General features: G+C 37.6%; 1 protein-coding gene across 1 annotated transcript; it reads right to left on the reverse strand.

Moving 5' to 3' along the window:
- Window positions 1-10961: 10961 nt before the first annotated feature.
- Window positions 10962-23492, reverse strand: LOC140229961 (platelet-activating factor acetylhydrolase 2, cytoplasmic-like). The gene is made up of 9 exons (XM_072310161.1): window positions 23389-23492; window positions 22511-22665; window positions 20966-21131; window positions 20230-20377; window positions 17192-17305; window positions 15845-15936; window positions 14378-14557; window positions 13367-13515; window positions 10962-11749 (listed from the first exon to the last, which is right to left on the reverse strand). The coding sequence occupies exons 1-9, from the start codon at window positions 23490-23492 to the stop codon at window positions 11442-11444; spliced, it is 1416 nt and encodes a 471-aa protein (XP_072166262.1). The 3' UTR covers window positions 10962-11441.
- Window positions 23493-23876: the final 384 nt, after the last annotated feature.

A 23876-nucleotide genomic window follows, 5' to 3' on the forward strand; every position in this document is an offset into this window, starting at 1 on the left:
TGTCAGATTTTTACACTGTCAAAATTTGTCACGACAGTCCCGGTACTAATGAGGAACCTTGTATGCCGTAATAAAACTGGGTGAACGCAACGAAAGACAACGGCACGTAATAGGTCGCATAGAAAAAAAAAACAACAACAACAACAACTTGGATCCGGTCCCGTAGCGGGCCACGACTAAAAATATTGATAGTCTAGCCTGACCAGACGCCGTGAGAACAGCGTCTGATAGCTTTATGTTCATCGGGGGTGAGGACTGGAACGAACAAGACTAGATATAACACAAAGAGGGGAAAACAGGAAAATATCTCATCTGCCCATGGCAAACTACGTTTCGGGCAAACGGGGCTGCCGTGGTCGCCAGGAACATGGTGTAGACGCAGCTTATGATTACTCAAACTAACTTCAAATGTTTTGCCCTTTTCATTTTACTTCTATTATTTTTCTTTCTTTATTCATTCCTCATTCAAATATCTTGCTTTCTTTTCCTCATTATCTATTAACGGTGTATCGTGCTATTTTTGTGTTCATAGAATTAGTATCTCGTATTCATGTCTATCGTAATAGTGTACAGTATAATTCCATTCCAGTGGTGTAAGTCTGTACTTCTAAGTTTTTTAGTTACGCATGTCATGGCAAAGTATTGATACATAAGAGTTGGCATGTGAGTTCAATATATGAGTTGAATCCAAGCGCGTTCATAAGTCCTCTGCATTATAACAATTTGTAAATGGGGACATCGACATTAGAGAAGTGAGATTAGTGTGACGAATGTTCAAAGCAGAAATTGGACATTGATGACCTCTCAGAATACAGAACCTCTTGTTGTACATGTAAGCCTACATGGACCCACTTGCTTTCGAAACGAACTCTCCTTGGGCCCTATTTACATTCTACAAGTGTCGAGCGCTCCTCCTCTATACTACATTCAAGGAATTTTCCTCTCTCCTGCTTCAGTCCCAAAACATTACCATTTTTGGCACAACTCTTACTCATGAAGTTCCCAGCAAGGCACAATCCGAAACAAGTTGGTTTCCGCTCTAGCCTCAGATCCTGATGAAATACACTATAGATCTACGTAGCTCCACGAGGAAACGTTCCTCTTACGTACTATAAATTCTCAACATCCCTTGAATGTTTGGAATTCTATTTTGTGCACTGAGTCCTCTGAAGAATTATACCATGTTCAATTCTATATGAAGGTATGCAGTAAGCATATTCTTGGTTTCGTATCGCCTAAGTCGAATCACCTGAATGTTGTGTGAGTTTAAAGAAATAATTGATTATGAAGGTATAAGTGTCGATTGCTTTGATGAAGCAAGGGACTTTCACAGAGTCTTTGGGAAAGAGTTTGGAGGTTTTTTAGGAAAGTTTGAAGAAAGTCATGACATTGTCCAGCTAGACAAGTTCAAACAGATCTGCTCGTAAATATTTCATGTTGATTATGAAATGTATAAACGGAAAGTATTTTGCCAATAAACTACCAGTTCGGCCGGAAATACGCTCCTCAATTTGAGATCCGTGTTGTACTATCCTTAGCGTGCATGGTGGTGAATTTCGTGAATGCCCTTAAGGTTTATAGGGGGCATAATTCCCGCTTAGCCAAAATCCTGCAACCCCCCCCCCCCCCCAGTACATGTAGTCACCTCTAATTGTATCTTAAAGAACTAAATAAGTCTTGAAGTTTTGATGAAATAAGTGTTCATTTGCTTTAAAAAGTATTATCTCCACATTTTATGACTAGGAAACATCTCTGGACGCCATGAAAATTGCCATTTGGCAATTGCCACTGAATAAAGAACCTTTCGGAATAACGAATCATTGGAATGGCGAACCTTCGGAATAAGGAATTGACCTTTGAAATAACGAACTTCGGTGATGACGAATCTTTGGAATAACGAGCTGTTACCGAATCCTAAATCAATACTTTTATACACGTGTTTTCAAACCAGGTACAGAAAGTAATTTTACGCTCTAGCACTTAAAAGATTTAACATTTAAACGAAATTATTGAGATGGCATCACAATTGACATAACTTTCATCAAACAGCATACAATAATACACAGTTTGCGTGTTTTTATCATACTGATTTGTTCGGTTATAACAAAAGAAAACTGCCGGTCCCGAGGATTGTGCACTGTTTTGAAATTTACGTGACTTACCATCAAGAGTTTATTTCAGAGGTCCAAGAATTATTAATCTAATATCTCTTTCTACCAAATTCATACATACAAGGTGACTACATCATTGATACTGATGATGTTTCAGGTTTACCCCTATCAATTATAGTTATGTAAGTTTTAACATCATGTAATTAATATTAAAATGTTCTGCTGCGATATCCTTTTCAGTTCCTTGTCGTGATTATTGTAAAGTTATAAAGGTTCATGCATTTTATAAATTGTTGAATACATCTTTTTTCAATTACCGTGTATCTACAATGATTCATAATAGATTCACTTCTAAATGCAACCTTATTCCGTTTTTAATCATCTTCCTTCAGAATCAAACTTCCACTATCCAACCAGATGTGCACCGTATCATTATACAATTCTGATACACACTAAGTCCAACTTAACGTCAATATCCCTAAAATTGTGTTACTGTCAAATCAAAGATCAAAATACCTCCAACATATTTGGTGAAAAAAAAATCAAAACAACTTTAACCTCATGATTATGATGGTCCCCTAGAATTAAACGCCTCACCAAGTCCCTATGCTGTAACACAAACACGCTCACACACACACACACACACACACACATATATATATATATATATATATATATATGTGTGTGTGTGTGTGTGTGTGTGTGTGTGTGTGTGTGTGTGTGGGTGTGTGTGTGTGTGTGTGTGTTCTAGATTGGGTATAACGTGTAAAAGGAAATATACAAGAAAAACCTTCAGAAATATTCTTAATTCCTATATATGTATCAGACATACACCTTTCAAACATGAATATGGTACAGAAACCAAAGCAAAATGAAGTTACGACATTCATAAAGAAACAGATCTTTGAATCATCAACATACACAAAATCATTTTTTATGTGTGTGATAACTAATAAGTACAGTGGTAAATTGAAAACGCTAGTTGTGAAACATCAATACCTTTTGACGAAATTGAATGCTGTAACTCTAGTCACGTGTCCTTCCGTTCTTGAAGGAAACCGAAACCCAAAGAGAAATGTGGATTGAGTGAAAGCAGCAACATTAGTAGAACACATCAGTGAACGTTTGAGGACATTTGGATAATCGATGCAAAAGTTATGTATTTATGAAGTTTTGATGTTGGAACCGTTGGATTAGGAGACTACCTGAGTTTATGACATCATGTGCGGACAACAATTATAAAGAATTAAAGAAAATTCAACATGCTTCCATTTTACTGGCAGTTGACTAATCGCTTTCAAAAAGCAGGGGGAATATATTACTACCCTTACCATATGTCAGCATCAAGTTGGTGGAATGTGTAATTTTCATGAAAAGTGAATTTTTGTGGAATTCCCTTCATAATTTCTTTACATTGTTGTCCACACATAACGTCATAACCTCTAGTAGTCTCCTCATCCAGCGGTTCCATCACCAAAACTTTAAAAAATTTATAGCTTTTGCATCGATTGTCTGACTTTCCTCAAACTTTCACTGATTTGTTCTACTAACATTGCTGCTTTCACTCAATCCATATTCTCTTTGGGTTTTGGTTTCCTTTGAAGTGTCGCTGTGTGACTGGTATATGTCTCCGCCATTTCGCACGATTCTCCCAAGATTGTCTAGAGTACGTCTTGACAGTGTGAGGCGACAATTTCACAGATTTGGCAAAGAAAAAGATATGATATGATATTAGGTTTGTCACAAATGGGTTGAGTGTTTACTTTCTTTGACTAGGTTTCATTTGGATGGATAGCTAAATTGTTTAAGAGAGCAAGTGCTTGGGAATTTGAGCATTTTCACTTGACATTTTGCCCTTTGACCTCATATCCCGCAATTTTTTCGAGTAATTACTAACTGGTAACATCCATTTTCAGGAAAATACTTTTAGCTAATTTCAAAATATGGGAACACTTGTGGAATTTTAACATTTTCACTTGACCTTTGACCCCATTGCCAATTTTTTTCCCTACAGATTCTGAACAATTTTGCAGTAATGCCTGTAGCTTTATACCCAGCATGCCTAGTTTGATTAAAGTTATACACTGGGTACTCTCCAAGGTATGGAGGAAAAATATAATTTCAGCATTAGATAGAATTCTAGCATTTCGACCTGACCTTTCACACTTGACATTTGACACAATGACCCCAAAAATCACAAGAGAATCATTGTCAGGGAGTATATGCATATGTACTAAGTTTCATGAAGATATCTTTATCCATTTCCGAGATATCGAGAAAAAAAGGTGACATTTTAGCATTCTTACTTGACCATTAACCTTATGACCTCATGGCCCAAAACTTTCCCTAGAGAATCTCTATCTGGTAATACTTGTATACACCAAGATTCAATAAAGAAAATAGCTTCAGGTATTGCATATATGAGGAAATAGTTCAATTTCAAGAATTTTACATTGACCTTTCACTTTTCAACTTGAGCATGTACATCCACAAATTAATAAGCACAACTTTGCCCACTAACGCATACATAAGCTAAGTTGCATTAACCCTAATCAGGCTGGGGGGCGGAATCCGCCCCCCCCCCCCAGACGTTTCGCGCAATATCTTCGAAACGCGATAAGCTCCCGCCGCGATGTTTCATGACTTTTTTCTTTCAAGTATCGCGCAACTTTTGAGACCCAAATTGTTGCGCCCGCGCGTACCGTTTTGACGCGACGCCCGTTCGAAAAAAATTTGTCAACCCCAAAATTGCTCTAAAACGTGATTTTGTGTACAAATCCAATATGCAAATTGTGTTTTTTCAATTAATTCACATAAAAATTCATATCTTCACTTAGAATGGCCGAAATTAATTTATTTTAGCATAATAATGCTTTGAAAAATGTCTGTGACAAATTTTGGCCAAAAAACAAACAAAAACAAAAGGTCAAAAAACAAGGAAATACATAAGAAATTCAAAAAACAATAAAATACATAAGAAATTAATTTCGATACAGATCTCTTTTTATCCTATGTCTCAGAAGAATGATTTTTTTTTTCAAAAAGAAACAAGGAAAAGTAGAAATTACGCGGTGCGTAATATAGTCCCCGCCGGAAGTAGCATTTAGTAGCAAAATGTACAATATAGGTAAAAAGATCAAGGTCAAAGGTCAAAGAAGTCAAAGGTCAAAATTCTATGTAGAAGTTTTGAAGCCCTCACCTAGTGCCATCACTTAAAGCAAACAGAATCGAAATCGGGTTAGAAATGGCGGAGTAGCATTTTGTAGCCAATGTACAATATAGGTCAAAAATCAAGGTCAAAGGTCAAAGAAGTCAAAGGTCAAAATTCTGCGTAGAAGTTTTGAAGCCCTCACCTAGTGCCATCACTTAAAGCAAACGGAATTGAAATCGGGTTACAAATGGCGAAGGAGTAGCATTTTGTAGCAAAATGTACAATATAGGTCAAAAATCAAGGTCAAAGGTCAAAGAAGTCAAAGGTCAAAATTCCGTGTAGAAGTTTTGAAGCCCTCACCTAGTGCCATCACATAAAGCAAACGGAATCGAAATCGGGTTAGAAATGGCGAAGGAGTAGCATTTTGTAGCCAATGTACAATATAGGTCAAAAATCAAGGTCAAAGGTCAAAGAAGTCAAAGGTCAAAATTCTGCGAAGAAGTTTTGAAGCCCTCACCTAGTGCCATCACTTAAAGCAAACGGAATTGAAATCGGGTTACAAATGGCGAAGGAGTAGCATTTTGTAGCAAAATGTACAATATAGGTCAAAAATTAAGGTCAAAGGTCAAAGAAGTCAAAGGTCAAAATTCCGTGTAGAAGTTTTGAAGCCCTCACCTAGTGCCATCACATAAAGCAAACGGAATCGAAATCGGGTTAGAAATTGCGAAGGAGTAGCATTTTGTAGGTAATGTACAATATAGGTCAAAAATCAAGGTCAAAGGTCAAAGAAGTCAAAGGTCAAAATTCTGTGTAGAAGTTTTGAAGCCCTCACCTAGTGCCATCATATAAAGCAAACGGAATCAAAATCGGGTTAGAAATGGCGAAGAAGTAGCATTTTGAAGCAAAATGTACAATATAGGTCAAAGGTCAAGGTCAAAGGTCACAAATGAAATTCTGTATAGAAGTTTCAAAGCTCCCATGTAGTGCTATCATATAAAGCAAACAGAATCAAAATCGGGTTAGAAATGGCGAAGGAGTAGCATTTTGAACATTTTGATCACACACGGACGCACGGACGCACGGACGGACACACGGACGCACGGACGCACGGACGCACGGACGGACACACGGACACACACACGTACGGAGCCCGTTTCATAGTCCCCTGCTCGAACTCGTTCGGCGGGGACAATTAGCTTAATTGGAGCATAAATAAGTGATTTAGAGCCCAAAACTGATTTTATGCATAAATTACAATAATTAATTAATATAAAATATAAGAAAAATTTTTCGGAGAAAGCAACCATACATTTTGATAGAATACGTCGCGGGCGTCGCGTGTGCCGATTTTCGGCGCGATCGCGCGTTCCATAGGCGAGATCTGAAGGGGGGGGGGGGCGGAATCCGCCCCCCGATATAGCATAGCCAAAAAAGCCCAGCCTGATTAGGGTTAAGATATCTCAAATGGTTTTTAAGTTTACACTGTCCACTAAATCTATTACCGACGGAAAGACATATGGAAGGACTGACGAACAGACAACCCAAAATCATAATGCCTTATGACAACAGCTCTTGGTGGAAGCATGAAATAGGGTTCTCACTTTGCATATCTTTCCATTTCAAAACCGATTATTGCATCTGGTTCGATCTTTATTCACTGCCTACCGGGGTACATTCCAAAACTACGAATAGCGCAGTGATCAGTGATCATGTTCGACTTCTGTCAAGATTCTTCGCCTCTGAGAGACGCTATGTCACCCCCTCCCCCCATGCGCACAAACAAACACATACACACACACATACACACATACACACACTATCTATTTTCATTGCACAAAGAGGTGATGGGGATGTCAAAGACTACAAAATCAATTTTGCTACATCAAACTGAGCCTCTGAAAATCATTTTAAAATATCACCGTACATAATATATTGGTAAAGAGAAATGTCAAACATAATAATGGCACTCTACGCTAAATGGTGTTCAAAACACGCTGTGTACTCCTGTTTTATTTGATACTTGGCAGATTCAGTGTGATTGCATATTATTGACAGTCGTGAAATGTGGTCAGAAGCGAATATAACAAGATGTGAAAATATGACTTTGCATGATAATGTATTACACTTTACCGCTTACAAGTGACAGATAAAAAGACTTTAAAAAAAAAAGAATAACAATACAAGACACAGACTGATAGAGCAAATGTTGCTTATTTGTACCATCAAACTAAAAAGTAGATCCCTGTCATCAGTACAGTGTAGTTCTCCCAAACTACTGTAGCTGGCCTTCAACTGACATGGAATTCTCACTACCCACCAACCCCCATCGACGTAGAATAAATATATTTACAAATCTGAGCTACAGTAGTAGTCGCCTAAAAGCATGAACACGAGACATACACTTTCTCCTACTTCTCATTCCACAGTGCTTTAGACAGCACAGGTCCATAATAATACTTATCTCAGAACATGAGTCACACAACATGCTCATCATCATATTATTACCATACCCTGTTGAATTGAATTAAAATCATGTTGGGACTAATATGTGATGTTGTGGCATTTTGACCCTTTGTCATAGTCAAACTTTCAACTCGAAAGGGCTCACAATGATGACAACAGAATACATGGATGTGTTTTACATATATATATATATATATATATATATATATACATACATATATATATATATATTTATATATATATATATATAATGCTAAAATGTAACACACATAATACATGTATGAACACATAAGTACACACACACAAACTAAGCTCATCACATAGCAATTATCTGCATTGCATTGCTCCAGAAAAGTAAATACACGCACATTGTACTACGTACCTGAGCCTTCTCTCTAGTATAGCATTACTAACTTAAGTTGCACACAACTGTACTGCTAATAATGCTACTGAAATTGACAAAATTGACAAGATAAACGATAAACATAGAATGTTCAAAATCAAAACAACAAAAAGCTGAAGGTGATCACATGATTTATGCATTCAGTAACGATATTGGGTAGGACTGGAACTGAGTGAAAGGGACATTACGGTTTGAATGATTTGGGTATACGAAGGGGGAGATGGATGAAAGAGATTGCCCTAAGGACCAATACCAACAAAGCTGGGAGAGAGATGGTGAGAATGAAGCAACCTGCTAGGAGAAAGAGATGAAGAACAAAGATGAGGTTTAAAGGGGAAATCCAGTCAAAATATAAGTTAGACTGATAAGAAAGAATAAAATATTAAGAGTTCAACAGTAAAATTCATTATTTTATTATATTATTATTTTATTTTATTTTATTATTTTATTTTATTTTTTTATTTTATTATTTTATTATTATATTTCATTATTTTTATTCATTTTATTCCTTATATTTCATCAAAATTGGATGAAAAACAAGGAAGTTATGACATTTTGAAGATTTGCTATTTTTTCGGGAAACAGTTCTTGAACGGTCAATATGAATTTGCAAATGGTAAAGTGAGCATGTCATTCCCTCACAACTTGCCATATAGTTTGTACATAAAATTTTGAAATTTCCTGTTTTTCATTCAAATGCAATTACGCCCGAGGCTCAAATCCTTGTATATCTAACTGGTCACTATTCTGAAATTATTCAACCAGGAATAACATCATGTTCCAGATTTCAATGACAGAATCATTGAATTTTTGTCATTTTTTGTACACAATCAATGAAAAATTGAGAGGTTATGACATGCTTAGCTCACTCATTTGCATATTCACATCCACTGTACAAGAACTGTTTTACAAATTAGCAAAATTTCAAAATGTCATAACTTCCTTATTTTTCATCCGATTTCAGTCAAATTTGTACTGTTTGCCTCGTAAGATTTTACACTTTTTATGAGACTAACTTATATTTGGGCTGGATTTTTGTTGAAAAAAAAAAATCGAAATGAAAATTTTCAGGTGATTTTGATATAGGAAAAGCAAAATGTGTATGGACTTGAGAAAAAAATCTGAAATCAGATTTAAATCTGCAGAATATCATGCCTGCATTATTCCAGGATATTGTCTATGTCTCTTTTTATTCCATCTTGTGTAAATTGTGTCTAAAAGATATGGTCCATTCCTCTGCAAAGTTATGATCAAAAGGAGGAAAATTCAAACTTATAAATACTTTTAGCAAATCACACTAATTTTCCTTGCTCAAGAGAACAAACATTGCATTATAAGAATACAGCTCATGATCATGGGGCAAAAACCACTAGTCCCAGGAAATTATATAAGATAACTCATGAGGCGCGGTCAGACTGGCAAAAGATCGAGAAGTTTAAGATCACGATCTTTAAGATCTCGAAGTTTTGCCAGTGTGACCGCAAACTTCCTGCACAACTTCCCGCGAAACTTCTCAATCTGTTTGTGGGCGGTGCCTCCGAAGCGCGAGGTCATTGTCATGTGCAGATGCGCATTGTTACGTCACAATCACTCGCCATCAGACGGCGCACTCTTGCTTGTGTGCGTACCAATGGCCCAAACTTCGCGATCTTAAACTTCTCGATCTTTTGCCAGTCTGACCGCGCCTAGTGTCAATATATAAATGGCATCATGGCACAGGAACAGCTTTTTAGGTTTTGTTACCTATTTACCCTTTAATCCTAATAATATGGCAAGGTGCATCCAACATTCTTCAACACATTGGCCAGTAAAAAAAAATAAATGATAATAATGATAGTAATAATAACAATAATAATAATAATAATAATAATAATAATAATAATAATAATAATAATAATAATAATAATAATAATAACAATAATAATAATAATAATAATAATAATAATAATAATAATAATAATAATAATAATAATAATAATAATTTTCTGAAAACCACAAGGATGACAACACAGTACAAAGACTATGGAGTTAGCACCATTCTTGTTTTGGTAAGAAAATATCAAAAGCAGTCTAGTACCATCCTATTTGGCAAAAGGAAGCAAGTCCATAAAAAAGTACTTCTAAATCTTATAAATCGGTGGAATGTATTCCGTACTTAATTCCGGCATCACAGCACTGTTATTACCAAAGGACTCAGAGATCTCTAACCAACATGGGTGGCCTGTGCTCAAGATGAGACATTCAAATAGAACAGGGCAGGTAAAGTCTAGTATCAACACTGACATCTCAGCTTTGGATATGCCTGTCAATTCCTGTCATAAAAGTAGGGCATTGTAGACATGAGGCATTTTCATGAAAGAAGGCTGCTTTCGTAAGGACAAAAAAATAAATAAATAAATAAATAATCAACCTGTTGATTGATATCATTTCAAAATGTCATTATCGTAAAATGAATTACACAGTATGATTCATCACTTTATAAGGCAATCCATGAACAGGGTAGCTACAGCTTTCAATTTTATGGCATTCAGAAAGAAACTATGAAAATTCAGGAACTTTTTCTTCTGTTGAACTAGTTTTCCTACAAGTCCTGAAATTAAAAAATTACAAAACTCATCTAAGTTTGTTTTTGTTTTGTTTTGTTTGTTTGTTTGTTTGTTTTTTTACACATCAGCAGTATACAATCAAGATGAACCTATTAAACAGTAAATCTGTGCAAGCATAGAAGGCCAACAGCTCTTTAAACTATCTGAGTACAACCGCCAAATGTTACAAATTTTTCTGTTCCACATAATATTCCAAGGCACAATATAAAGATATCGAAGGGGTCTGCCACTCATGAATGATAAATAGATGTATTTGGTTCACTAAAAAATCAATACTCAGTACACATCTCTGTACTGAATATCTCTTCAAAATAAAAATGGAAGATGGAAAAATAAATTACATACTCTGATACTTTGCACTTTCAATTTAAATTTCATATCCAATCTCTATTGATATCCATTCCTTCCTTTTCATTGCACACGAATATACATTCTCCTTCTATTCCTCCACATAATTTGATTCACCGACCACTGTAGAATTCCCTTGTGACAGTGAATCTCTGACAGCTTCTACATTCCCTGCTTCCTGCATGTGAGTTTCCTTCCATCACTCACTCTTCTTTTCATGAATTTTCCTCCAATGAGGATTTTGACTTTCACTCTAAAAGTTCTCTCTGCGCAGCCACTTGTCCATCTCTCGTACCTCTGTCCGCCCTTCCGGGTTCTGCTGCATTCACGAGACAGCCCGGGCTGTGTCTGCATTCACTTTAGGTTGTGTCTGCAGTCACCTGGGCTGTCTCTGCATTCACCTGGGCTGTCGTTGCATTCACTTGGGCTGTGTCTGCATTCACTTGGGCTGTGCTTGCATTCACCTCAGCTGTGTCTGCATTCACCTGGGCTGTGTCTGCATTCACCTCAGCTGTGTTTGCATTCACCTGGGCAGTGTCTGCATTCATCTGGGCAGTGTCTGCATTCACTCTGGCCATATCTGCATCCAGTTTTATATTGGTTCCAACCATGATGTGCTCACTGATCGTTGTAAGTGGTGCATCTGTATCATCACCAGCAGCAAGTCCTATATTTTATTAGAAATTAGAATATTCCCCATTAAAAAAAAAAAAAAAAAATGACCAGAATTTAAACTAGATGCAGGCATAAACCAAAAGATATGTCTTGATAAAAAAAAAAAAAAAAAAAAAAGGTATAATCTCAGGCAGCCAAAATACTATGACCAATCAAACATAACACAGAAAACTATTGTGGCTGTGTGTTTATCACGTTTCCACATACAATCATTTCATGCATAATAATAATCCTATGATCATTACTTGCACAATGAATTTTGATGCAATTATAAAGTAGCATTACCTAAAATGCCTATTAGGAATATCCCATGCCACCTTTAACCCTAATCAGGCTGGGGGGGGGCGGAATCCGCCCCCCCCCCCCTTGACGTTTCGCGCAATATCTTCGCAGCGCAATAAGCTCCCGCCGCGATGTTTCATGACTATTTTCTTTCAAGTATCGCGCAACTTTTGAGACCAAAATTGTTGCGCCCACGCGTACCGTTTTGACGCGACGCCCGTTCGAAAAAAATTTGTCAACCCCAAAATTGCTCCAAAACGTGATTTTGTGTACAAATCCAATGCAAATTGTGTTTTTTCAATTAATTCACATAAAAATTCATATCTTGACTTAGAATGGACGAAATTAATTTATTTTAGCATAATAAAGCTTCGAAAATGTCTGTGACAAATTTTGGCCAAAAAATAAACAAAAACAAAAGGTCGAAAAACAAGGAAATACATAAGAAATTCAAAAAACAATCAAATACATAAGAAATTAATTTCGATACAGATTTTTTTTATCCTATGTCTCAGGAGAATAATACAAGAAACATTTTTAAAAAGAAATTAGCTTAATTAGAGCATTAATAAGTGATTTAGAGCCCAAAACTGATTTTATACATAAATTACAATAATTAATTAATATAAAATAAAAGAAAAATTTTTCGGAGAAAGCAACCATACATTTTGATAGTACACGTCGCGGGCGTCGTGTGTGCCGATTTTCGGCGCAATTACGCGTTCCACAGGCGAGATCTGAAGGGGGGGCGCAATCCCCCCCCCCCCCGATATAGCATAGCCAAAAAAGCCCAGCCTGATTAGGGTTAAAAACTTGTACCTTATCCCACAGAGTAAGAATCGTGCATCCGATGAAATACTCATTTTCTGCATTGTACTTTTTCAGAGAGATGTGCCGTGCAAAACATCGCATGTGATTTGGGAATGGAGACACTTGAAAATGCATTCCAGTAAGGCACATCGTTACTGACTATTCTTCAGGGTTGTATTCTTCTCCATGACATTATAAAATTATGAAAAGGCGTGGTCACACAATACTTATTTTGGCCTATTTGGGCTTTTAATCCTAGCTGACTGTGCAATGGTGTCCACCGGCTGACTCTGGATAGACACAAGGCATAAACTGTGTACCCTGCAATCTAACCCACATGCGTGTGGATAAACCTTGGGGAAGTCAGAAAGTGATATAATCAAATTTGATTGGTACTCAACTATATGACAATACACAGACACAAGGTCCCTACAATCTGTTTGTTTAATACATGCCCTTGCACAGCATGACACAGATAAATTTCAGCTCATTCACCATAACTGCCCGCAGAACTCACCAATGTAGTTTGTGAGGAAGTGGATGGCAGCCTGGTTGTTTGCTGCCATGGCAACATGGGGGTCCAGCTCCCCCCGCATGCTAGCCACCTTGCAGAGGAACTGAGGGAGGAGGAGGCTGAAGTCTGACTGGCTCTGATGCACTGTCCGTCTGATCATTGTCAACATTACAAAGAGAAATATCCGACAAAAAAAAAAATAAACAAATGAAATATTACATCCATAAGCCTTTGACTGTACGCTATTAAAACAAATGAAATATTGTACTAGCCCTACAGACTTTAAATGTAAAACATAGTTCTTGTACGCCTGCAGAACTGTCCAATTTCCCTTCAAAATGTACACGTACAGTATGCCTAAGAAATGTGTGGAATAACGCTGTAATAACAAGATATTCATTGGGTAACAACAAAAATGCAGAATATTAACCAAAAAGTTCGCCGGAGTCGCAATCTTACAACTTACCCGATCAGGGTCAGACTAACTAGGACTCAGGGACAGCTCGGCCTTGCTTTGACGCCGGGACTGAGTTGTCCCTCTGGATTGTACAGTGTTGTACTATGGGAACGCTTCACGATCTGGCTGGTCGCAGTTAGGGGCCGAGTTAATACAATGCACGCATAAAAGACCCTCCTTGGCACGCATACAAAATAAACATGCGCCTATGTATAAAATATTATGGCAATCACGAACTGCGTGTAAATTGTCTGAAATAAGGCCGAGTTGTCCTCCAGTCCGAGTTAGCCTGGATCCTCCATGGAATGAAATTTGGTGCCTGGTATAAAAACTTTTATTTTTCTATACTTTTTATCTCAATATACTCCAAAACTACTCATCATCCTGGCAAACTGCATCAGCCATGTAAGTTTCTTGGTAGATATTTACGACATATTGCAAGCAAATATGAAATGGTGCAAGATGGGTTCTCAAATCATTTCAGAACTACATTTTACCTTAAATTGTCAATTATTTGCATCATGTCTAATGCAAAAGAAAAGCACAGGTTTTCTCACCTAATAGTTACCATCTGCCGAGGACCCGACGTAGCCTCTGCATCGGGGAGCAATGTCATAATTGCGGCAATGTTCTTCTTCCACTGGAACTTCTCTGTGTTGACGAAGAGGACAGGCTGAGTGAGGGTCATGTGACTGTCGTCCAGCGGGTACATCCATGCATCAAAGCACACACCACACCTTGGGTGGACAAGATGAGACAAGATGAGATAAGAGAAAACATTGGACAGTCATAGCACTGTTCATGCCAAATTAAACTGCCCCCATTTCGCTGACCATCGGATGCTTGTTTGTTCAAAAAAAATGCCAAATTTTCAGCATCCTGATGAGTTCCGATGAAATCTGAGTCCCATTTTATAAAACTTGTTGTCAGTGACAACTGCCACATTTCTGTGACAAATTTGCTCTTAGCCAATCAGATGCAAGGATTTCAGTAGCTTATAACAACTATTATTACAACTTGTCACTGATAACAAGTTTTATGAAACGAGGCCCTGATCAGGCAAGCCCCGGAGACTCACACCAGGGTCCCGTTGCATAAAACTTTTTTAGCAACCTTAAGAAATTCAGGTTGGGATTCGCCCAACCTGAATTATTTAAGGTTGCTAACCTAAGAATGTAAAATCTGTTGCATAAAAACTCTGGTTGGGAGCTTCCAACCAGAATTTTGTGATTTCAACCGGAAAAAAATCCGGTTGGAGTTTTATGCAACGGGCCCCAGGGCTCACCAAGGGTGATACCAATGCCAGAAGACCCCTAAAACCTGGACTCGTTAACCTGTCTGATAACTGTTTAATCATCAGACACAGACTTGTATAGGATGCTAGCTGGACATGCCAGGCAGCCACACAACACAAGTCTGACACACATCCAACAAGCTCAACTCTCATTAGACTAACTGGACACTTATCTGACACTCAGTGTCCGATGACAAACTAAGCTCTGAACTCAGTTCCTTTATTGGACGACTTCACCTCATCAGATCACGCCCAACATGTCTGACATTGGCCTAATAGTCACCCAACACAAGTCGGATTCATCAGACTGCTATCCAATACACTTGGATGGATGGCCAGAAGCAAAAATCTTTGCTTCCATCTAGTGATGAGAAAAAAAAAAAAAAAAAAATCTCTGTGGAATGGGGGCATTAGGTCACTTTCGTCTTTTGAAGACTTAGGAAGAGGGCAATCCTACGAAAAACAAAGTTAGGTCGCACATTAACCACGTATAATTTCCAGACAGTAAAACCGCACATCATATACATTCTGACATACACAAGTGCATAGATAGCTTAATACAAACATTAAATCGTCGGCCGTATGCCAAAAGGACACTAATAGTGTGCAAAGTCAATGGTGTTAAGGGCCTTTTGGCATAAGGCCGACGATATACAGACAGACAGATACATATGTGTAGATATCCACAAAAGCACAACATCTGTTTAATATTTTTCAAACTCAAACTCACTTGAAACGTTTATCCCGACTGAGGCAAGCGAGGGTGGTGGCCCCACCAAATGAATGCCCACAAACAGCCACATCTTCCATGTCAAGGTGGTCCTAGACAAGGTCAAGAAATTGTACAGAGCGTATCAAAAAAAGGTAATCCAACTTTGGACAGCTACCATTTCTTCTAATCTTTTATGGTCCATAACCTTTAATCAGACAGGTAGCCATGTTAAAGGTTATGGACCATAAAATGTTAGAAGAAACACTCAACACAAACCCTAAACACAAACCTACATTTGTACAGGCTGGCCTGCTTATGTGGTAATTTTCAATGACAGATCTCATCCATTCAGTGAGACATTCATTGTTCCTTCATGTGACACACAAACTTAGATAAAGTGCAATTTATCATTGTTGTCTTTAAAGCTCATGTGCTCAGTCATGCATGACATTTGTCAACATAATTAGGCATCAATGGAAAGGGGAAGAGTTCTTCTTTCCTCACAACTAAAATTGCACTCTCCATAGCTGACAATTACAAAATGGTAGCCCTCCAAAGTTGGATTACCCTTTTTTATATGTTCTGCATACACTAGTGTGAAGACAGTCATTTTCCGTAATCAAAAAAACAGTCAAAAATTCATGGCAATCAAAATCTTTTCCAAGACGAATTTTCCTTTATTATGTGTATAAACTATAATTAAATAAAAAGCATGTTCTCCCTACAAGACAGACAAACACGTAACTCCGTTGTATTGGAGTTTTAAAGACAGGCCATTTTTTTTTTTTTTCGTTTTTTTTGGGGGGGTTCATTATATCAAAATTTCTTTACAGCGAAGCAAAGAAACAATATGAGCAAAGGGTATACAGATAATAATTCTGGGATCTGATTTCTTTCTTTCATCATAAAAGTGTTTATTTTAACAGTAGCACTCTGTATCTCTTTCTCTCTCTCTCTCTCTCTCTCTCCGCTTTACAGGTTCTAGCTTACACAGACCATCTTAGAATCTTCCTATTATATAAAATTTTTGTTTCACTGAAAAAAGGTAGGGCCTATAGTTCATATTCCAAAACACACTGATTTATCAAAGAATTCCTCTGCAGTGATATTCTCTGAATTGGCAGAGAAATGTTGAGAGATACATAAGTTCATAACCTTATCTTTTCTACAAAACCTGCACCAAAGAAATTAGAAACTTTGCTGTGGTGCTTTTCGTTTCACAGTCAGTGATAGTTTAACGAATGCTCAGACATACAGTACATACACTGTACACCTTTGTGTTCAAGAACTAACAAACCTATTAACACTAGCATATACATGGAGTAACTTCAGAGTACAAAGGTGCAAGAGTGACAGTTTAGTTACCTGAAATTGAGCAAGGTCAAAGTCTGGGTCAAGGTCATTTTCGAGCGCCGAGCCATCGTTCAAGTCTTGGAGGTAGTCTAGCACTGCTATACATTCATCTTTTCTCTGATTAACCTGTATGGAAGAAAATCAAGGAGCAAGACTTGTTTTTTAAAGATGTTTAATCCCTCATCAGAAACTTACGTGTTCATAACTGGTTCAGAATACCTCACATGATCGAATATGTTTCCACTACTGTACAAGCTGAAATTTTTGCATACAGATATTTTCGTGAATTGCTACTTGGAGGACATTTTCGCATGTTGTTAATTTCGCGGTTGCGAGGGTCTAACTAAACTTAGTTATTCACGCGTTGTTATTTTCGCGGTTCAAAGGAGATTCGCGAAATTCACGAAAATAAAACCGCCGCGAAAATTTCAGCTCGTACAGTATATGGCAAATGTTGGGATAAAAAAGGTATTCTCTCTCAGAATGTGATATGATGATAAAAAAAAGTGTAATGTTTGAAATATGACACCTCTATTCATAGTTTGCTTGACTAAAGGAGAGAAATAGACATTAGCAGCTCTGATAGAATGTAAAGACATTTTTTTTTGAGAAGTCTTGGAGCACTGCATTGGTATTCACTTAATAAAAAACTTATACAACAATAATGCTGATAATAATAATTTTCAAAAAGCGCTATTAACTGACTCAGACTGAATCATTTCCATCATTTTAACTACCATAATGATACAATATAATGATACAGTCAGATACATTGTAAACAAACACACTGCACATGGAGTTATAACTCATTCAGGGGCCGCGGAAGCGGGGGGGGGGGGGGGTTGGGGGGGCTGCAGCCCCCCCATACTTTTGACTCTTAAAAACGAAATCGTTTACAAAAAAAAAAAAAAAAATCGAAAAAAAAGTTGTAAAAAAAAAAAATCACCCATGAATTTCAATTTCCAAAGATTCCGCCCTTAGATTCTTCTAAGCGGGGGGGGGGGGGGGGGGGGGGGGGGGGGGCTTGACCTTGACACCACCCCCACCCCCCAAACTGAAAAACGTTCCGCGGCCCCTGTCATTTACCTATAAATGTAATGAACAAGTGAAAATTTGACCATTTCCCAAATAGCTTGATTTGGGAAATGAGGGGGGGGGGGGGGGGAGGGGGGGGCTTGACCTTGACACCACCCCCACCCCCCCCCCCCAACCCGGTCTCACAGCCCCCCCCCCCCCCAAAACTGAAAAACGTTCCGCGGCCCCTGTCATTTACCTATAAATGTAATGAACAAGTGAAAATTTGACCATTTCCCAAATAGCTTGATTAATAGGTGGCAGTTGTCTTTTAAGTTGATAAGAGCTACAATGAATTTCTAGTACTGCTAGAAGAAATGAGCAGATACATTGAGCTAATTAATCATAAGGGCAAAAATTACATAGTTTTGGAAGTAGTCTATAATGAAGGCAGAAAAACTAATGATGCAGACACTTCTGGCCAAAAATTGAATGCTCCGTGTGATATCACAGTGACTGATGCAACTTGTATATAAGAGGAAGGGCCATGCTCAGATAATTTATCTTGCTAGCCATGATCAGGCATTTCTGGTGACCTACATGGAAAGATACCATATCCAAGGTCATTGCACTGAGATACACTCAAGTATGCAATAGCAAAGTAGTTTGAGTTAGTAGGATGACAAGAGTCTACCAAGTTACTTTAGGGACAAGGGGAGAGAAGATCATCTTCAGTCGCTTCTTTTTGTGCGGTGATTTGGCTTATCAGTGTATGCGCAATAGTGAATGTGTATGCACGTGTGCACATGCGTGATTTGTGTGTTTGTTTGGCAAGTCCAGGGTTCAACACTGAAGTGTATCAGTCTGCTTCCAACAGTACTGATAAAGTGCACTTAATCTCAAAAAACAAACACACACAGACAGTGCTCTTCTAGTGTCCTTCACAGTTTCTTGTGAGATACTGATCCTACATGTATATGATTTCAGGAGAGCTGTAACTGGATCTTTCCAAAGAGACAGCTGTAAAACCAGATCAATTTGCGGGATGAAATTTTCCCAAATTGGAGCCAGCACCCTTTTTCGCTGCATAAAATTTTTGAGAATTGCCACTGACATACAATGCATAATTTTATAACAGACACAAGAACTTTCATGTGCACATTTTTATTTTGCGAATCTGGGCTCTTGCAAAAGTTGTGAAATTAAAATGCACACAGAAATTTTTCTGTTTTTACTGTATAGCAGTCCTCTTTGCTTTGCTCATTAGTATGGTAGTACGGGTTAGTCCTTTTCTCTTTCTCTCATTGCATGAATTTCTACTTCCTCATCCTGTAAATTGACATAACCCATTGACTTGGGTCTAGTTAAAATACACTGTATAGTTAATATACATGTTTGCAACCACAGTATTACACGAAAACAAAATGAATAAACACACACACAAAAAAAAAAAAGATACTGTAAAAGTGGAAATTTAGCATCAGTGATTTTTCATGTTTTGCCGGATAAGATATATTTTTTGCATGTTTACAATTCACAGATGATCACAGCAATTGGCCAAGCACTTCAGACAGCTCACTACTACCACGGCGGCTTAGGGCTTTGGCAACACATACTATGGTGAAGGAAAACTGGTCCACACTGTGATAGCAAAGTCACTCGTGCTAAAGGACTATTGAACATGATGGAAACTACAAAGAACATAGCAGTTGTACTCCTACAATATACCTACCTTGAATTCAAAAGTTGGAAAATAAGATTACATATAACAAGTTTTAAAAAAATGCACACTATATATATTTTAGTTTCATGTTCGGCAAAATGAGCAGAAATTGCACCCTGCTTAAAGTTCCACTTTCGTAGTACAGTCTAAAAGCAGAACTGACATATACATGCATGTATTAACTTTTTGATGACATTAAAAAAGATCATGATATTTTTGCTCAGGATTGATGTACTAAGAGTAATGACATCAAGTGTAACCTGCCATTCACCTCATAAGCACACAAACACACAGATGCAACTACACAACTAACCTGTCTTGTACGTAGTTCCTGGTCCTCATATGGGGCTCTATGATACTCAACCCACTCCTGACCTATTATATGGTTGGTATCTTTGCCTTTATCAGGTGAGTTACTGTTGTTATCACTGATGATAAATGAGCAACATGCTGACTTGTCCCTGCAATGAAAGAGCAAACAAAACAAAACAAATAAAACACACAAATTTTTTTTTTTTTTTTCAGAAGGTAATGAAAGCAGAAATCATATAACAGGAACACACATGAGGTTCAGGCTAACAAACTGTTTTGATATGCTAATTTTGACAACTTTTTTTTTCCAAATTATGAAATTCTGTCAGTCAAAAACAACAGTGGTCCAACATACCCATATTTGTATTGTATCACACAAAACTAGCCAACCTCTAGCCTCCATGTTTTGGTTACTTCTTTTTTTTGTTTTTAACATGGCTTGGACTGACTGGTAGGCAAGAGGACACTAGGAGATGGAAAAGCAGGAGTTAAAGCAGCAATACACCCATTTCCATGGTAATGACAATTCACAAATGGGGTACACTGATTACATATAGCAGTAAATTGATGTGAAAATGGTAAATTTCACACAATTTCAAGCAAAACAGATGAGAGATGTACGACCCCTTGTGGCTCACCCCCAGGAGACTGACAGTGATCAGCAAAACATTATGAACCACAATCTGATGTGACAAACAAGAAGAAACAGAAGGGGGGATGTAAGGGTGAAGTGATACCTGTGCTCAACAGCAGCCACCACACAGCCCATGGAGGCAAGGTCAATACATATGCTGGTGTACGTGGTGCGGCACCCCCCAAGGCCATGGGAATAGACGATGACTGGGTATTTACTTCGGGTGGAAGACAGCTGGCCGTGCCACATCACTGGCAGGGTGAACTTGGCTGCAAAGATTGAGAAATTGGTGCACAGGAGTTTGTACAAGGGTGCAGAACTCATTAAAGGTCATGCTTACCATTGGGAGCTGTGATTCAAAAAATGTCCAAGATATCACATTTGATGCATATGTGTAGGTCAGTTGCATCACAAACATCCTACCATTTAGGAATTTTGCAATAAAACCTAAAATATATGGAGATATCACTATTTTTCTCAATAAACCCTTACCGTAGACAGTTTAGTCTGGAAACATTTTCAATATGACCATTGGTCACATTTTGTATATCTAACAATACTTAACATTGATTATACTGATTCAAATTTTACATTGCTTGTTTCTATCCCTAACTCACATTTAGGAACAATTTAAAGCACTAATGCTGAGTTTTTATTTCATCTGCAAATGGTAAATTATGCCTTGAACATGAGCTAATAATCAATCTGTGGTGAACATAACTTTTTGTCAGGCCAAGTAATATGTCAGGACACTCTTGATGTGCAACATTCTGAATGTTTGAGTTTCTGCTAGCTACAGTAAAGGGGATCTTTTCTTCTAAAAAAAAAAACAAAAAAAAAAAACAGACACACAAAGAAACATTTGAATTACCTCTAACACATCTCTGTGATCTGTCAATAGGTACTGACATTCTTGGCATTTCCTGCACTACAACTTTCCTGTCTGTCATTCCAACATTTCTTTTTTTGCTGCACGACTATCTTGTCTTCTTTCATATTATTTCTGTAAACTGCACTGCACGACTCATCTTGTCTTCTTTCATATTATTTCTGTAAACTGCACTGCACGACTCATCTTGCCTTCTTTCATATTATTTCTGTAAACTGCACTGCACGACTCATCTTGTCTTCTTTCATATTTCTGTAAACTGCACTGCACGACTCATCTTGTCTTCTTTCATATTTCTGTAAACTGCACTGCACGACTCATTTTGTCTTCTTTCATATTTCTGTAAACTGTCACTGTCTAACAGTTTAGTTTTGTGTTGTTTCTTTTATTTTCTCCCTTTCAATCTTCCTTCTTTGTCATCATTTCTTACTTCCTTCCTCTACTCTTTCTATTTTTTCTTCAGATTTCCTTTGTACGACGTACAATTGATTCTTTATCATTTCATCTTTTTTTCCAATATCTTTGTAACTCTTCTTTATTTCTCTTGCAAATAAAAGAAAGGAGGAATTTCTGGCTGATCTGAAATTTAAGATTTTTAGGGCTAATAATAAGACTGCTACCAGCACAACATACAATGTGTAATTAATTCACAAAATGTCTGAATTTAAATGGATTTAGTTAATGTATGATTCAACTGCAAATAATAAACATGATGTGGTGAATATTGAGACACATATAAACTTGAAACAGAGGACTTACAGAGGAGCCATTTTAATGTCACTGCTACAATCTTCTTTCCCATCACACTCCCGTAGCCTTTGGCGTACTGGTTGCTTGGCAACCAGCTCGGCCTATTCTGCTGTGGAGGGCCATCAGCTAGCTTTTCAGTAGGATAGTATAACCGGAAGAATACCCTGTGAATGGAGGAGAGGCAGGAGTATGCAGACATTTGTAATACGGATACACAAAACATGCTCTGCTTAAAGGGATCGTATAGTTTTGGTTGAGACTTTCACTTCAAGTTTTTATCAGTTTTTGGTGAGATAGTGAGAAACCTCTTAAGAAATATGAAAGAGCATGTAATTCCATTATGAGGATTTCAACGTTTATTTGATGGAAATTGATTTTGAAATGGCCGAGATATCCAAAACAAAGCAATCCCAATATCAAAGTGTGGGACCCACATTTTATTACCATCGTTTTGTTTTGCTTTGTTTTTATGATGTTTCGGCTATTCCAAACCCGATTTTCATCACATAAGCTTTGAATTCCTCTTAAAAAGGTATGCTCTATACTATTTCATTTAAGTGTTTTCTTGGTATCTTGCAAAAAAAAAAGTTAAAGCCCAATTTTCATCTCCACCAATACTGTACCATCCCTTTAATTTCAAACAAAATCTGATTCTCAGTGATATTGTTGCATTTAGAGAAAATGCCTTCAGCAAAACCTGAATGTTTGGGCTGGTGTTTTCATCGAGACACACTTGTTTCTTGTGGTTCTTTTTTCAAGCTGATCCTCAACACAATGGAAGTTTACCCTATACACTCCTTTTAGCTGTCTGTTACAGCAAGAAGACGCCCATCAAGAAGAGTGACAAGGAGCTAATTACAGTACAGTAATTGCATTATCATTTTTACCCTGATGTCGACAGCCCAGCCATCACATCCGCACAGCCTACTCCATAAGGCCCAGGCCCTTCTGGGATACCACGAGGGGTTTTGCTCTTGGCCGAGTTTGGCATGATTGAACCTGGAAGCATTGATGGACACAAATAGAATGGCCATAGTAAATAAAAGAGGCGCACAATTAAATTGCTCTAGAGATACAGATGCTATTCAACATCATGGTGGCTGAACAATTGCAATAACAATCAAACTGTGAATGAACTTTCGTATAGTGATATTCATATGCACATACATTGCAAAATTATTACTAGAGTAATCAACCCTGTTTGCAGTGCAGGGTCCTATTTGTGGCAGAGGCAGTTTCATTCATCAATAAAACAGCTAATGTAGTAATGAGCATCATGTGTGCTTAGTCCCACTTTAGAACACAAGAAGGATTTAAATACTCACAAGTGTTATGGGAAGTAACGTCTGATTGGGCCTTTTCATCATGAAACGGC

Source organism: Diadema setosum, chromosome 6 (genome assembly GCF_964275005.1).
Source record: "Diadema setosum chromosome 6, eeDiaSeto1, whole genome shotgun sequence".
Classification (NCBI taxonomy): Eukaryota; Metazoa; Echinodermata; class Echinoidea; order Diadematoida; family Diadematidae; genus Diadema; species Diadema setosum.

Bases quoted from the DNA above. Each gene is read 5' to 3' on its own strand.
- LOC140229961 (XM_072310161.1), bottom strand. From the start codon at position 23,492: ATGCCAAACTCGGCCAAGAGCAAAACCCCTCGTGGTATCCCAGAAGGG. The intron at 15,937-17,191 runs GTAACTAAACTG...GACCTTGTCTAG, and splicing joins TTGACCTTGCTCAATTTCAG to GACCACCTTGACATGGAAGA. The intron at 13,516-14,377 runs GTGAGAAAACCT...GACAATGATCAG, and splicing joins CGGCAGATGGTAACTATTAG to ACGGACAGTGCATCAGAGCC.